Source organism: Apteryx rowi, unplaced genomic scaffold (assembly GCF_003343035.1).
Source record: "Apteryx rowi isolate R43461 unplaced genomic scaffold, aptRow1 scaffold_27, whole genome shotgun sequence".
Taxonomy (NCBI): Eukaryota; Metazoa; Chordata; class Aves; order Apterygiformes; family Apterygidae; genus Apteryx; species Apteryx rowi.
The window spans coordinates 3,904,480-3,921,999 of NW_020449085.1; the positions used below are offsets into that span (position 1 = coordinate 3,904,480).

The 17,520-nt window shown below is 38.0% G+C and overlaps 1 protein-coding gene across 1 annotated transcript in view; it reads right to left on the reverse strand.

Moving 5' to 3' along the window:
- Positions 1-3,877: 3,877 nt before the first annotated feature.
- The window catches only part of RCN2 (reticulocalbin 2), a 17,714-nt gene continuing 4,071 nt past the window's right edge, over positions 3,878-17,520 (reverse strand). The window contains exons 2-7 of the mRNA XM_026068376.1: positions 17,382-17,518; positions 14,627-14,823; positions 12,000-12,101; positions 10,677-10,773; positions 8,039-8,181; positions 3,878-5,368 (exon numbers count right to left, since the gene is read on the reverse strand). Coding sequence (XP_025924161.1) covers positions 5,216-5,368; positions 8,039-8,181; positions 10,677-10,773; positions 12,000-12,101; positions 14,627-14,823; positions 17,382-17,518 — 829 coding nt within the window. The 3' untranslated portion in view covers positions 3,878-5,215. The remainder of the gene's footprint in view (positions 5,369-8,038; positions 8,182-10,676; positions 10,774-11,999; positions 12,102-14,626; positions 14,824-17,381; positions 17,519-17,520) is intronic.

Sequence of the window (17,520 nt, forward strand, 5' to 3'; positions counted from 1 at the left end):
TTAGTGATTCTCTTGTGGATTTTTTTTCAGCATCTTTATTTTTATTTTGATAGATCATTGGGGGTGGTAAGATAACATTCTTCACGAACCAGTATTTCCTTGGCCCCCACACTAGGGGCACTGGGAGATGCTGCGGTGCACCTCTATGCAGGTAGCACGTACGGGCGGTGAAGGATTCTGCGTTAAGGACTGAATCTTTGTGGGGTTTGTGTTGGAATTACCACTGAGGGTGACTTTTTTCTTGTGAGGATAGAAAGCACTTTATATGGGGCACTATCCTCTGTATAGAGAAGTAATATTTACTTGTTATAACAAAAATAACTTCTAACTTAATGCCAACATGGAGATCAGTGTTCACTCTGAGAGATTTTTTTGTTACTTCTGGCAAGCCCTGGTTTATGCAGGCAGAGAAGGAAAGGTTCGCGTGCAGTTGGACATGCTACATATTCAAAATAAAATAATTTAAAATATACAGAAAAATAAAGACACTTTGCCTAAGGGTTTAGATGGGGTMACCTTGCACAGGATTATTTGTGCCTCCTATGTTATTCAATACAAGTAGCGTGCACTGTATGCTGTAAGACCATCTAAATCTATTTTGTATATGAACACTCCTAGGAGACTGTTGGAAACACAGAATAACGTAGGCTGGAAGGGACCTCTGGAGGTCTCCAGCTCAAACCCCTGCTCAAAGCACAGCTAACCGCAGAGTTAAATCATGTTGCCCGGGGCCTTCTCCAGTTCTGAGCATCTCCGGGGTGGAAATACCTCCTCAGCCTCTCGGGGCCCTCCTTCCCTGCTTAATCACCATTATTTTGAAACTTTTTATCTAGTCAGATTTTCCTTTGCTGGAATTTGTGACTGTTGCCTCTTGCCATTTCATTGTGCACCTCCGAGAAGCCTGGCTTATTTGTACTGGCAGTGTAATTTTGCTTGTGCTGTCACCCATCCATTTCCCTTGAAATGAATTGTATGTTTGGCAGGATGCAGTTTTGTAGATTTAAAATGTACAAGCTGCTTTATGCTCYGGAAAATTTTCAAGTCTAAGCTCTATAATATTGATACTTCATCTACTTGCTGTCATATTAATCTCCCTTAGCGCTGTTCACCTGACATTTTACATGCAATGTTTGTTTAGAAATCCAATTTTGCTGGATCCTTAATTTTATGAATGGAAGGATTTTGGAACAAGCAGAAGAGTTTTCTTCTCTTYATTGAGTTTAGCTGGTATTTTGTTCCTTTGAAGGTCTCTCTTACCTAGATACTGTTCAAGGAATTGTCCTAATGCATATTCCCACAGAGTTGGAGTCTGCCTCTGAATCGGGGACAACCAATTTTGAGGATGTCAGTGATCTGTCTCTGGAGAACCAGGTTACCTTGCCAACAAGAGCGCTCAGTCTGCATCTAAGAAATCTGAGTGGTTATTACATGGAGACAAAGTGCCTTTATCTGCTTTAATATTTGAATTGAGGATATTCTGCACATGCTGCTTACAAAGCGAGATGAGATGTAGCAGGCCAGGAACCTTCGGTCCAATTTGTTTTAGTAGGATGCCAGTTTAACTCAAACTACAATGCTCTGACAAAGAAAAAGTGACATTTAAGATTCACTCTCTTTTCTTGGACTCTTTCTGCAAGTCAAGCTAGGGTTTCAATTCTGTGTTTGAATTTTGTTTTGTCTATTTTGAGCTGTTCTACCTAACTGCAACCTAAACTGTGTTCATAAAACTTCTGCATGTAGAAGTTGTGCAGTTTCATGGAAAAAAAGTCTAATCCTTCCAAAGGAAATACTGGAATGATATGTAGAACTAGCTGAATCTGATCTTAGCATCTAAAATACCTTTAGAACATGTTTTTATTTGTTTGGTAAAGCTTGTGATTGGAGAAAATGAGAAAAGAATCAAAGTTATAATTGARGTGGGATAGAGAGGAACATAGAAAGACGGCAAAAGACTTATTTCCCTTGAAGAAGGGGAGGAAACTGGGTCCCTTATTTTTTAAATCTATAGTTTTGACTACCATGGTAGTCTCTGCTGTGTGTTGCTAGAGGAGGCCTAGAGATGTTTAAGGAAGGACAGGAAACCTTAGTATACCTTCTAGAGGTCTGTATGATCTGTAGGATACCATGCGAGGATGCTTTTTTCAAAACAAAGCATTAGTTTTACACGACAGAGTGCTGGCGCTTGTAAGATAGGTGAGACGCAGTCCTTTGTTCCAGAACATTTTCCATGTTTGAGCATACGTGGTTATAGCTAAAGTTCCGATGTTTGTTATAGCTGAAGTTTGTACTGGAGTTTTACCTCCAGTAAAATGAGGGGCAAAGGGGAAGGAGGTACCAGATCCTGCTCTCAGCCCTCACCAGAGAAACTCTGGTTTTTCTATAAAGAATAGGGCCAGCTGGCAACATGAAGACAGGGCTAACCTGAGTTACTTCGTGGAAGACTTCAATGGCCTCTGGTAATCGGAGGTTCAGTACCAGCAGTTCTTTCTACATTTATGTATAAATTATGCCACACTGGAAGGCTGAGGAGGAGTATTTGCTCTGACTCATTAAAACTACCGTTTCTATTTAATTTCTATCCACAGTAAAATAGCTGTAAGATCTGACAGATACAATTTTACTTCATTGTGGTTTTTCTCAGTACAGGTCAAAAACGCTGGGGAAAGCAGAGCCACTCTTTCCATGCAGGCTTTTCAGTTTTTCAGACACTGAATGTTCTCATGCAGCTTCTAGAATATTTGGATAGACAGGGCTGAATACAAGTGGGAGATTGCCAATTTGGGCAACCTGAACACTAGATTGAACTATCAAAAGCCACATATGTTTAAAAGACTGTGATTTATGAAAGAAACCACTATTAGGCTTTTAAGCCTAAAGGAAAAGAAGTCTAATTTTAAAAACATTATCAGAAGTCAAAAGAAGGCTACATAAATTCACCCTAGGATTTATAGAAACCTTCAACAGGATACGACCTTATTAGAAGACTGAGTTTAGCACTACTCCAAATCTCCATTTCAGCTACATTAACAAGTATAATTATATTGTTTCTCTTTGAAGCACTACAGTTTTCTACTCCAATAAAATCACATTAAGAGCTGCAAAGCGATGACAGCTGTAGTTCTATTTCTATCTAACAGTAGGCTAAAATGTAGTAATACCTAACATGATTTGTTTAAAACRAGAAACAAATTTGATCTTTGCTGGACTCTGACATGTGAATTGTACTTGTTCTATGCTGTTTGGTAGTCTCCTCGTTTTGTCATAACCTCTCCTCATTCTTGGTTTAGGCAAATTATTGGAAGCCAGCAAACTGCTCAGAGCTGAGCCAAAGAGCAAAAGGCAGTGGCATCCGGCCAAAGGCATCCTTCCAAAATTTTTCTCCTTGTTTGGGTAGTTGAGTTTTCCAGCTGATGATGAAAGTTTTAATAGTCAGCAATGCATTTAAAATTGTCCTTAAGACTTGTTTCAAAATGCTGTAAAGAATAATAAGAAATGGGCAACTTGGGGTGTATGTCAAGGCAACAAAGATGGCAAGAACTGTTTTAATATTCTTGGATACACTGGATTTAATTACACTGCAGTTGTTTTTTTACCAGATCTCACTAACACCATGGCAATAATTGTACTCAMATTTCCAAGAATTTAAATAAAGAAGTATGTATAGGAATAAAAAAACACTCTAAAATTAAGAAAGAATTTTGAATTTCTAAAACTGTAATAAGAATACCTAGGAAGTAGAGTAAAATTAGATGTAGTCTTGTTCCAGATCAAAATTGCTGGCCTTCAGATGGTGACACTTGGACACTCTTGTCAAAAGGAAATTTACTATTTGTTCCGGGAATAATTAAGACACGGTATTAAAAAACAAACAAACAAAAAAGCAGAACTAGTTGCTTTTATTCTATAAGAAGAGAGTTAAGAGGAAGGAAAACGCTAGGTAAGAAGAACACTGCAAGAGCATGAGTTTTTACGGTGTTCCCAGGTAACTCCTCTAACACACTCTAGATGCTCCGTCCTGTGAGGCTCTGAATGCATCTGGAGTATTCAGCTCATTATAGTGACTTTCTAGCAGATAAAAAGTGAGAACATGTACTTTGCAAAGTTGGATCTGTCTCGCCATTAACCTTTCAAATTATTTCAAACAATCACTCACTTTTATGAATGAGAATTGTGACGTTTCCAACTAAAGTTAACTTTTAGAGGTTATTACTACAAATATTGTGTAATGTCTTGATGCTTTAGAGTTCCACACATCCCAAATTAAAAAAAAGAAAACCACGTCCACGTTTAAAAAACGTGGTTCAGAAAAGCTAAATGCACTCTCAGCTTTTTTAACTCTCCTTTCACGCCTAGATCAGATGATGCGTGTTCAGTCTCTAAAAGTTAAGAATGTTGCCAAAGGATGTGTATTATTCCGTTCACGTGGCATATCTGAGTGCCATTAAGTACTCCAGTCATCATTTAGGAGAAGTGATTCCCAAATAAACATGCTACTGTACGTTGTTCCCATTTCAATGTATTGCTAAGGGTGACCCACAATAAGGAATAAATGTAGGAAATACAGAAAGACAGAATAGTCAACTGTTTTAATCCAACAAATGAAGAGGGTTTTGACACTGTAAATACCCATTGTATTGCTAATGCTTAGAATTGTACATTAAAAAAAAATCCCTGTAGATGTAAAAATAGCATTTTTTTTATAATACAATAAAACTCATTGTAGGAACCATTTAAAATTAAGTAGAAACCTCTTAAACAATTGAGGCATTCATCTAGGTGTTTCTCCAAATGTATTAAATAAAACACAGCTAATACTGCCTCTAAACATTCCCCCCAACCCCTCTCCCCAATTAAACTGATTAAAAAAAATAGCAGTCTCCCAGCTATTAAGTATGTTTTGCATTCTTTCAGAACCATGCAGACTCTCCATTTTTTTCAAGTACAGTAGCATAACTCTTCACAATACAGTACTACATTTTAAGTAATTTCTTTCCCAACACTACATAATTTTGGAAGTAGATATTTAAGATTAATTTTGAAGAGGCCCAGGGAAGTCTGCAGGAGGGCAATTACATTCTAAATGCAAAATATTTACACAAACATTAGTCTATTATAATTACAGCATAAAACTTGCAACATAGCTGAAAAGTGGATGCTTTTAACAGAAGCTCCAAATGAAAGAAAGGGAAGAAACATAGATTATAAAATAAATAATCTAAAGTTCTTCATGGTAGAAATGTTCATCATGAAGCTGCCTGCCATAATCTGTTGCTTCACTGTTAAGAAACAAATCCTGGTTCTTCAGAATTTCTGCTTCAGAAAGCTTTTTATCATCATTCAAATCCATTTCTTCAATAAGGTGAAGAGCCTTTAAAATAAATGGACATCATGTTGCACAGTTAATAGATACTAGTATTTATAAAAATGCTTTTGGAATGGCTTTGTCAAAGTCCTGCCACTACACCACAATTTTTAACAAGCTAGACAAGATTTTACATTCAGAACAGTCTTTTTTTCTCAGTTTGCTTCCCTGTCCTTTTTTTAACTTGGTGGCAAAGTCGTAAAATCAAATTTCTACCCTCACAATCAATTAAAAAGCAACAAATCAATGTCAAACCCTTTAGCTGTATTTTGAGGGCAGAAGACAGTGTTAAAACAAATCTCTGTATAGTGAAGATTCATCACCTTCCTGGAAGAACCAGTTGTCCTTGTAACCCCCGGTCAGTGCAATACTCATCTTTAGCGTATGATCCGCAGAAAATGCAAGCTTAGCTTGTCAGCCACAGAGCCTGCGTTTGCAGAGGGTCCCTCGCAATATTCAACCGCCCAATGTCAGCTGCAATAGCAGCTCCTTAGCGCGCGGGACCTCAGCGAGGATGCAAGCCTACGCAGTCTTCATGGTGAGCACCCGCTTTCACAAGTGCCCACCCGTTATCTCTCAGTCATGTATTTCCCCTGTGCCTGACGAGACAGGCATAGCAATTTGTTTCCCTCATTTCTAAAAGCAAAAGCTTGCTTTTCTGAACAATTTTCTTAATACTGAAACATGACAATGTCAAATGATACTGCAAGTTTAAACAGTTCTCAAATTTTTGCTTATTTATTTATTAATTATAAAAGGATGAAGTTCAGCAGTTAAAAAAACAATTAYAGAAAATTTACTCAAGTGGCTTATTTAGAAGTTGTATTATGTAGCTCAAAGCTAACAACCTAGTACAGCAGCTCTATCGTACCCATTACTTCTGCAAAGTTCACAGTATTCCATGTCTTTCATTTTTATTTGCTAAATATCCACAAATACAATGATTTAGAGACTCCTTCTGTTCCTGTTACTGACTGCTTTGCCTCGATGTGACTGCTTGGTGACTATTTTTTTAGTTAAATATTATTTAGATTTAAGCTGACTATATCATCAAAAAAGACTGAAGAAAATAGTAATAAGGTCAGACAACTAGATTTTGAAAACACTTTGCAGGGCAAAAGCTTACAGAATATTAAAACAAACATCTTGGTAAATACATATCAGTTCCTGGAAAATGAATGTATAGTATTTTTTATGTTGTTTTGTGTTATTTAGCCACCAGATTTCTCAAGTCTTTTTTAAAGACCAGATAAAACTGCAATATTCAGCTTTCAAACAGCAACTTACAACTTAATCAATGCCACCTTCTCTTTAGGATAGGTGACTTTGCTAGGCCCTTTCATTARTAGATGAAAAATAGCACATTAAAGAAATAAAAACAAAATTATTTCTTGCAGAACAGAACTAGTATAGTACCATGGCCTTGCCATAAGCCATAAATTGAATGCATAGCAAAGAATTGCTAAAAAACCCACCAAACAAATAACACACACAAATTCTCTGTGGTGCTGAGTGTCTCTGTATTTCAGTTACTATACAACAATATTGCTTCTATGAAATAAGAATCAACCACCCTCAAGAGTCCAGTATGTTTAAAACAAAACAAAACAAAAACAAAACCGCAAAGACTTACAGATTCACATTTACAAAAATACTACCGGAGCAATTTTGCAGCTTAGAGGTTAGCTATGTAAACACCGAAGGCTAGGTCCCAGCCAAGCTGCTTTTTCTGTAATCAACAGAGCTGAAATAGCAATAGGTGGGACTGGGCTAATGAGACGTTCCCAACCCAGAAGATGGGCTACGCTGTTTAACACAAACTGTCTCCTGGCTGTAAGAGTACTTATGGAGGGATGGGAAGACATTGTTCCTGCCTTTCTGAACACTGAAATCCTTCAGTGCAGTCAAAGGAAACAGATTTGCACTAATTAAGATAAAAAGTTATTAGCAGAAAGGCAGAAATCCTCTCTACGGCAGTGAGCTACTGTAAAGTCTGATTACTAAAATAGGTTGCTCTGAAACACTAAGTGCTTCTACTGCCTACTAGAAAAAAAATTTAAAAACAACAACTAAAATGAGAATCCACTTAAACCTATTAAGGCATTCTGTCCCTGATTAAACCATTTTAGTTATCATCATCATTTTAAAGTTTGCATTACTGCATCTTGAATTATGGAATACTTTAATTTTCTTGTATTTATGCAAATACAAGTTTTATATCTACAAATTGTAGCAATTTATTGACTTAGAAGTAGCATGATCAATTTTTTGTTTTCAAAATTGTGCTGTTAGTATGTAAACAGCCTCTTTTATCAGTATACTTCATTAGATTTACCCATGATAACTTTAAAATAACTGTTTAAAATGTTGTACTTTTAAGTCAAACCAGATAAACTGTTTAAACATGTAGAACAGTACTGTKTTAACTTATATTTTAAGAAACATTCATACAATTAATAGGAATTTTAAATTTGCTTTATGCATTTTAAGGACCTCCATTCTTTGTCAAACTGAAAAAAAAGTTTGAAATAAATGCTAAGATCTACCCATTCTTTTTCAATTACTACGACGCGGTAAATCAGAATGTATTTATCACTTTATGTTGTGATAACTTCAGAATTCTACTGAATTAATTTAAATCTAAGCAGTAATTATTAAACTAGTCAGAACACATACCTCCTCCTGTGCAATACCCTGATTATTTGGTACTATCCAAGACAAAAGCTCTTGAGGGTTGAGTCTCCCATCGTTATCCTTGTCATAGTCATTCACAAATCGATCCTTCTCAACAAGTATCCATTCTGGATCTTCCCTTGCAGCTAGTAAGAAACATTTGTCAAGTTTAAAGCCATTCTTTACATTTAAAAAAAAAAATGTTTTCACATTTTCTCCTAAGCAAATTGACTTGATTCTGTTGACTCAGTTCTGTTGATTGTCTGACTTGAACTGTTCTGAGAGAACATAAAAGTGATTTCACTAAAAATGGCGAGGCTTGCAGACCAGTCTCAATATATTAAATAAAAGCATCTGTCTACATATGAAAAAAAAATACTTGTATAGATTAAAACAGAATTTAAAGCTAACATAATATTAAGGTTGTGAATTTGCAGTTGAACTAAGGAGACATTAAAGCCAAGGGTTACCATCAACTGAGCTGTTAACACCTCCACAGTTACCCAAATTGATGGTGGAGAAAGCATACTCTATACAGAACATGCTGCCAAATGGATGGTTTCCTGCTGGTTGGGATAGCTGACATTTGAGTAGGAAAAAGTGGAGTGTATGATAGGGATATTTTATATTTACAGTTTTTACCTTGACTGGGTTAAGCTTACTGTCTCCCATTAGTATATAACTCAGTCACATTGCAGATACTACATGTTTAGAGGATCACACGAGAGCAATATGGGCAATACCTCTGATCTTGGTCATCTCAGCATTTCACAGACAGAAGATAAAAAGGGAAAAGCTTTAAATCAAGAAGTGTCCCCAAAAGTGACTACAGAACTAGTGTTGTGCAGTATACGTGATTATGAAGCTTCTAAGGCTATACCCAATTTTTAAGAACCTTCTACTACCTGTTCCCCTGCTTAAAAGTCAAGGGAAGTCCATTTGTGACAGCTGACAGAGAGGGAAAATCTCATGATTAGCACAGGCTCAACAGATTCAGGCCAATATTGCAGGCTTTCATATTACTGTCAAATTTTGTTCCTTTTCTAAAATATCTGTCATATATCTATTTTCAAAGCAGTTTCATTTACCTTTTTTTTTTAAATTTGTATTTCTGTTTTATATTTACCCTCTATACTGGTATCRTATCCTGCAACCTAGCCAGCAAGACAGCTCTCTTAAACTTGTCTAACTCCTGAAGAGATGTTAAAGCATTCATCAGACTGACTTCTCACCATTGATAAATATTGCTCACAAGCAATAACAGAGATTAAGACTTCCTAAACTTCAGGAAAGGCCAAAGTAGTTGACATCACAGGCAGATAAATATCAGTTTAAAAATAATCATTCTATTATAAAGGGAGAAAAAGAGTGAAGTGTCTCTCCTTCCTTTTTAACATTAGTTTATCCTTATTATCCTTAATGTCACAACTTGCCATACACTGCTGCCCAAAAACACAAGACACTTACAAAACCAGACCCATTGTGTAGTTTGTATCAGTCATTTTAGTGGGTTCTACAGGAACAAGACCGCGCAAGATACGGCCATCTAAAAAACAGTTAAATTAGCTTATAGAATCATAGCCAATTACAAGTCCTTTCTAAAATGTTTTAATGACAATGTTATCTTCTCTATTGCTGCAAGGAGCCCAGGAATTATTTCCCTCCTTTCTAACAACTTCAGATAACCTGGGCTGGAAAACCTTTTTCCGAGGCAGTGCAGGAAAAAGATAAATAATCCTGTAGCTCCGTCCAAGATCTATTGCTTTTTGCTGGCTCTGGCTAAGGAGCACGGCAGTAAAAGATGGGATTCAAAGTGGCTGATTGGAGTGGAAAGAAAAACTGACTAGTTCCCCATTTCTCCATACCCTCGTGGGGCTTAAACTCCAGCTAGGATGCTGGTCCACGCATAAGAATTAGCACTCCTTCTACCCAAGCAGACTTTCCACATGCATCAAGCTACTGGTCTTTTTGGAACTAAATGAGTTATTTTCCCTATCTTGTAGCAAATCAGCTGGAGTGGATAAAGCATTTATGTATTAACAAAGTAGCTAGTGAAAAGTATTGGTAAACACCAGACAAGTGTCCTTTTTCTTGTTAAAGCAGGAATAGAGCAAGTTTAAGGAGGGGCAAAAGTGGGGGGGAAAAAAAAGTGAAAGATGCTGTCTGGTACAGTGAGGGACTCCTTACACTTCCCCTCCATCCTTCTCAAAACACACACAGCAATAATCCTTCTAAAGGAAGGCTGACAGCAGCCTTCTTCAGATGATAAAGGTCAGGAAAGGTTAACCTTACTTTCATGCTGGCTACTTTCCCAGACGCGTTCAGTTAATCAAACTGCAGCTTATTTCAGCTACATGCCTAGTCATGAGGAGTATACTCCAGTCTTTGAGAAAGCAATTAAGAAAGTAACTCACAAGGAAACAGTGAAATAGGCTATACACAAACTATTGCCAAATATATACAGAGCAGACTGAAGAAATGACCTGCTATGCACAGTACCAGCAAACTGAATTATTTTAAAAGATAGGATGTTACTCAGAACCTTTAGGTGGAGATGTTAAAAGCTGAACACAAATGTGCATACAATTCATCCCATTCTAAAAGTTTTGTTAAGTTCCTTCTTCTCCTCTTTTTTTCTTACTTGGGTCTCTTCTGTAATCACCAAGGAATTCTTCCAGGCTAACAAATCCATCACCATCTTTATCATGTTCTTCTAAAGCCTCCTGAATGACAAAGTCCTTTTGCATACAGACATACAAAAAGCAAATGTCAATTTGTGAAAAATTACCAGTATCATAATTAAGAGAAACAGCAATAAATCATTTTAGAGCAATAATGTATTCCTTAAACAAAAGATTTAGTTATTTCAAATCTGCTTTTCTGTTTTATATGAACTAGTGCAATAATTGCTTCCTGTGCAACAGAACAGATCTGTTCTTAGAGTTTAGGACATCAGGTTTTACTAAAGGCAAATCTGAAGGGTGTACATAGAGTTGGAAACCTTCAACGTACTTCAAAACTATACAAGTAACTGAGAAACATGAAGTTGGGCAAAGCCATATTATCTTATTTCTCTTTTCTTGTTTCATTCAATGTCTTCGCTCTTGCTTTGCATTTTTTAACTTTATAAAATCTTCAGGAAAAATGTTCAGTCTTTTGATACTGTGTTTTCCAGTAAAGCCCATGTGCCCATTTTTCTGGTTTTGTCTTTTTTTGTTTGCCCATAATCAGCAGTTATGTCAATACAAACAGAGGCTGTTTTTGCATGGGGCTCCTCCTGGCAGTTGGCTCTGCAACATCAGACAGCCAAACCTGAAAGCTCTGGTGCAGAAAAGCAGCAATGTATTATTAACTGGGGTCGACCGTCAGTACCGAGCAAGCGCTCAGCTGGAACGACACCAACAGTCACAGCAGTGATGAAACATATGACCAATGACAAAGTGCTCCTGGCTGAAATACTAATCCCCAAAACACAGTCAAAATTCAAGCTTTAGATGAGTTTGAATGCTTTTTTTTTCGGTCAGAAAAATAACCCCTGTGTCCTTTTAAGCAAAGTGAGAATAACTGGCACTTAACCTTTTCCTGCACCAAGAAATCTTCCTTATAAATCCCTCTAACTACAATTGCACTCTGAACCAGACATGAAACTTCCTCGAACTGAAATCTTACTGGTATACTTCTAATGTAACAGAGTTCAGGGATAGCTGTGCAGTCCAATCTCAAAAGTTTGAGACAGTTGTGCAAACCCAGTTCTTGAAAACAGAGTTGAAAGAAAAGCACAAAACTACTGCTCCAGCTCCTGAACTCCAGTACTGAAGCCACAACATAGTATCTGAATTTTAATTTGGTCTGCAAGAGCAAAATATGCATAGCTGCTCAAAAGCACACTTCCTGCAGTAGACATGCATTAAAAAGGTGTTGCCTCTGTATACACAGGCTGATAAAAATATCCTCCAGATCTTACCGTCATGTACTCCGCTTCTTCAGGATGCTCAAAAGCAACAAATTCATCCACATTTAGATCAGGAACATCATCTCTATTAGCTTTTTCAAAACGCTTTTTCTCCTTTAAATGAAGCTTAGAAAATAGATTTAGTTAGAGCACTTAATGAAGAGGAAAAACAACATTACAGCAACTGGTGTACAGCTAGGAAACTTATTAGAGTATTACATTGTTTCACGTTGCCTGCTCATATTATACTGATGTTATATTTTCACTAAAAAAGCTCGCTCAGAGCAAAGAGAGCAGCACTTTTAATTGAGGTAAGAATCAGGCAAAAACTTCCTTCTTTTCAATTTAAGGAGACATTTAAAACACTTTTGGCCMAGCCTTCAAAAAAAAAAAAAGAGCGACAGAAAGAAAAGACCAAGAAGTCTTGTCTTAACAGATGCTTCCTCTTCTGAAAGTCACCAATCCAAATTCAAATACAAAATTGAGTATACAATAGCTATGCAACTGAATCCCAAATTACCTAGTACAGTACAGTAATTATTATGGTAGCCATCACAAATTCCAAAATTTACATTTTAAGGACACTTAACTTTCTGGATCTATATTCTCTAGTACTAAAGGATTACACAGATTCTTTTAATACAATGCTTGCGTCCATTACATCTTAACATATTTCAAAGAAAAGTCACTTCTCTAACCTGTCATAAGTATCAATATTTGCGTGTCCTTGTAAAAGAAATAACACCACCATAAACAGGCAAGTTATTATTTGTCAATTTCTTGCCCTTCCTGTTTTCTGTATTCTAAATGTGTAAAAATGTTATACTTTTCCCCTGGTTCATTCTGTTCAGTTTCTTAAGACCAAATAAAGACCCAGAGCATTGATACTGGATCTCCACTCCGAGCTATAAGCGTCTGGGGATGATTAAGTGTGCTGTGCTATCAGTGTGATTCTGACCTGGATAAGGAAGTGGCCAGTGAACCATTAGAGGTAACAAATACTTTAAATATGACCATTCCAATTTGTAGTTCTTAGTTTATATCCCATTTATTGACACTTCTCTCAAAGCCAGGCTAAGCTAATCCATATAACAACGCAGTACAATTATAAGGTCTTAACTATTCTGTAACATAATTAAATGTACTTTTTAAGAAAAGCTGACCTTAGCTGAGAGTTACATAGGAAAGCAATTCAGAGGGACTGATTACAGAGAATACTAGACTGCAAAATAAACCAGAACTAGTGGGGAAGAAGGTCTGCTTTTCAGTGTTTTCTTGAGAAGTGGTGAACAAGACTGCCACCTTCCGGTAAATTCWTATTTTTACTTGATATCAATTCTAAATCAATACCATAATCAAACTTTTCAATTTTAACTAAAGCAGGATTACTACTTTCCAAAATTAAGGAAAATGTTGAAGATGGCTGACACATGACGCTTGTCCAGTTTTACTAATTTGGCTCTTTCCAATATATGTTGAAGAAGTCAGCAAGCAGGAAAACCTAGCAAGCAATCRGCACAATGTATAGCATAAATAAAACATACGGAAAAAGTAAATAATAGAGTTCTATCTCAGCATATATATGCTGGCATCATCTGAAACATGGGATCAATATCTTGACTGGTTGTTCCATTTCAAGTCGTTTTTATTTAAAAGCTATGTAATTATTCAGTTAAGTGACCTCAAAAGCTTTAGTTTGTTTGTTCAATGTGTAAGATTCACTGACTATTGTCTATTCCAGCTTCACTTTTGTCAAAGCCTTGTATTTAAGACTACTACTTCTAATTAAAAGCAGAAGCCAAAGCAACCCTTCCCAGCAAAAAGCTCAGGCCAGAGGAGCCTAAGAATTCACTCTCTTTTGGGTAATTTTTTGCATGTACTTATAAATGCATAATTTCAAAGGAAACAAGTTTTGCTACAGGAGATTCTTGGTGTATCTTCCCTCCCTGATTCTCTTGCCTCTTTCCTTTCTACTCTTAAGCATTTACTTTCATATATGAGATTAATCCATAACTTCCTATTGTTTGTACATCCAGTTTCATCTACCAGAGTTACATTTTGATTACTAAAAATGTTCAAAAAAGGCTATTTCTTTCCGTTAAGGAAAGAGATATTAGGGTATCCATCAGGGTATCTACAGTCAGAAAATTTTAAAAGAAGACAATACTGACACCCCACTTTGGGTACTTGAGAAATTATTGATAAAATAGATAGAACAGGGCAAGAAAGGGGGCTAAACAGTACACGGGTTTCCTCTGTCTCCAAAACCAGTGATACTGGCCACTACCGCAGGCAGGACACTGGTGGGTTAGGCTACAGGCCTAATCTAGTAGATCTCCAACTTGTTTTAAGATGATTGCTAGAGACTGCGTTCTGTGATAACACTGCCAATATACTTATATTCCACTCAGCTAACAAAATATACTCGGGAGGTATGATTTCATCCTGTCTTTGTTTTGTTGGTAGCAGCTTTAATACTCCATTACTTTCCTCTGATTACTCCCCTATCTCAGACAGAAGAAAGCGTTAAAATATGTGCCAGCTGCTATGGTTTCTCTACCCATCTTGTTCCACCACGATAAGCAAACACTGTTACCTTTTGCCAACAGTTTACAGAAACTGATGCTGAAACATTTTACCTGTCGAAATGATTCTTCTTCTTGATCCTCCAGGACAGTGTTCTCATCAAAATCAATTACACGATCGTACATTTGTATATTATACTCTTTCCAAGACACTAATCCATCACCATCTTTGTCATAATCACTAAAGTGTTGCTTAGCTTCTTGTGTAACATAATGCTTAAAAGACTGCTGGATCCAGGAGCTCAGCTCATCTGTGAAAATTCCATTAAAAAATAGTATCATCTACACTATAAAAACTGTAAAGATACCACAGGTCTATTCAGGTTGGAATATACCTTGCAATTCAGATGCAAGCATACAGGCGAGAGGTTAGTTAAAGCAAAACAATCTGCTTCTTCCATGTTAATGGCTTTTTCCAAGTTAACTGAATGAGGGAATAGATCACAGCTAAAGTCTTCAGTTTCTTTTGTAGTTCCATTTCCCTATTGATACCCTCAGGCTAGAGTTAGGTGGTTCCTTTCATCTGGCATATGCTAGCGCTGCCAGCGAAAAGGGTGATGCATCCGCTCTGACGCACATGGGAAGTGGAAGGAAGAAGTGATTACAGGTGGTGCACAGGCAGCTGCACAGTGAACGGGATCACTAAAAACTCATCTCAGGAGAGGGAAGATGGTTAGTTTTCAGCTGAGAAGGACCCTTATCTAGCTCGCTGGGGCCAGAACAAGGGGAGCCGCAGGCCTGTCCCTCTTGGCAGCTGCTGGCATTAATGGTACCTCAAAATGACTACGTGGCCATGGCTCCTCAAATCTGAGGCCAACACTGTGGCATCCTTTCATCTTTTTTTCGGAGCTATAGGAAAATGATGACAAGTATGCTTTAGACAGAGAACTCTAAACATAGCTTTGTGCCAAGCAAACATTGTTCCCATCAATTCTTTTTTGAAAAAATCTTTTTTGAAAAATCTACAAACTGAAATAAAACTAAATTCACTGCTATTATCTTAATTACCTCAAATAAAATATCATAAGTTTTCCATTTACTAAGAGCTGAAATCAAGCCTTACATATTTTGGAGCTGCTTTTAAGCCACTTGTTTTCATAGAAACATGGCTACAACAAATAAAACTTAATATACGGACTAATTCCTACAAATACATTAAAATTACTTGATTGAAAGAAGATTGGGAGCAGATACTCTCCCAATATAATCCAGTTATTTTCAGATGCCCTGAAGGGGAAGACCACTTCCTCTGCATTGCAAAATTACATAGCTAAATTAACTCAACTGAAGTCCTGCTCTAAAGAGTGAAGATGACTCATAAAAAAAAATACAGAAATTACTATCTTGGTGTAGAAAAATCTTACTGCTTTTTTTAAAGTGCTAAAATATCTTATTTTAGTCTTTTTGGCAGAAGTGTCAATACAACTTTACAAGATTTATTTAGATATCTTTGCATAGCAGCAAGAGATTTCYAAAAATATATTCTGAACTCTGAATTTGTATTACTGAAGGAACTAACTTTCTCAAATGTTCTGTGGATTGATTAAACATGAGGAGGCATGCACGCCAAGTTTTGTAACTACCAAGGCTTGTGCAAAAACCCAGCATTGCCTACAAGCCATAATAGAAACTGTTTGCAATATAACTTCTTAAAGACGAATAACGTGTATAGTAGATGTTAKAGTTTATTTTGTGGCATTTCAGGCACAGAGCATGGGCATCTGAGCACACAATGTCCACTGTCATTAACTGTCCACTTTACTTTATGAAGTGCCAGTTGATTCTTATAGGGATTAGTCATCCTGCCACAGTCATACCACATCTCACCTCTACAAAATCAGACTCAGGAACACGGAAATAAGTGCATAGTGTGTTAGTTTCAGCACATACACTGAAAGACATTCCAGAGATAAAGGTGAGCTCATCTTTAAAACCGTATTTTATCCTCTCACATGGTAAGCGTCCTGCATGCTTAATATCACAGTAATGAAGCATCACAGTTTTGGAGTTTGAATGAGGGTCCTGTTTGGCTCTGTGTGTGTGTGTGTGTGCGCATGTGTGTGTGTGCGCATGTGTGTGTGTGTGAGAGAGAGAGAGAGAGAGAAACACTTGATTTCTTCTCAAAATCACAGCAAAATGACAGAAATACATTTTTACAAAAAGTTTAAAAATTAGATGAAGAAAGTGTCAAGATGATACATGTAAAGGAAGGGCCTGAATTCACCATGGAGTTCACAAGTCAGGTTGGACAGGCGGAAACCTTTCTGTCAGGGAAGAGGCATTCGATACTACATTGTGATGGAGCGAATATAACCCCCCGCAGGCACTTCGTGTTACCAGGCATCTGAGCGTGGACATGTAATATCACGGCTGCACTGTCGTGTCTGTACCAACAGAAGCGTTATGTATCAGCGTTTTCGTTTTTCTCTTAACCTTTCCATCTGAGTTGCACACACAGGACTGGGACCCCCCAAATCCACTCGATTCGGGGTGGTTTCGGACACGTGAGGAGGAGGCACAACTGCAAAACCGGCACCGGGGCGGGCTGCGTCTCCCTGCGCACGCTGAGGCTCCCCTCGCCGCTGCTAGCAGCGCCGCCTGCCTGCCGCGTACGGCAGAGCCCGCGCGGCCGCGGCCCGCACACCGACCTCCTCGGCATCTCGGGCGCGCGGGGCCGGGCGGCCGCGCCTCCCACAGCGATCCGCCATGGCGGGCTGCGCTGCGGGGAGGGGAGGGGGCAGCCGCCGCCGCCGCGCCGTTACGGCGGCGGTGACCGTTGCGGCGGCCGTTAGGTTTCGGTCACGGTTACCGTTGGTGAGGAGCCCGTCCGAGTCCCTGTCGATTTTCTTCACGATGGCGCTCAGCCTGCGCTGCTGCTCCTCCGGGCTCAGCCGCGCGTACTCCTCGGCCTCCTCCTGCGGGACGGCACCGGCACGTAACCGCAGCCT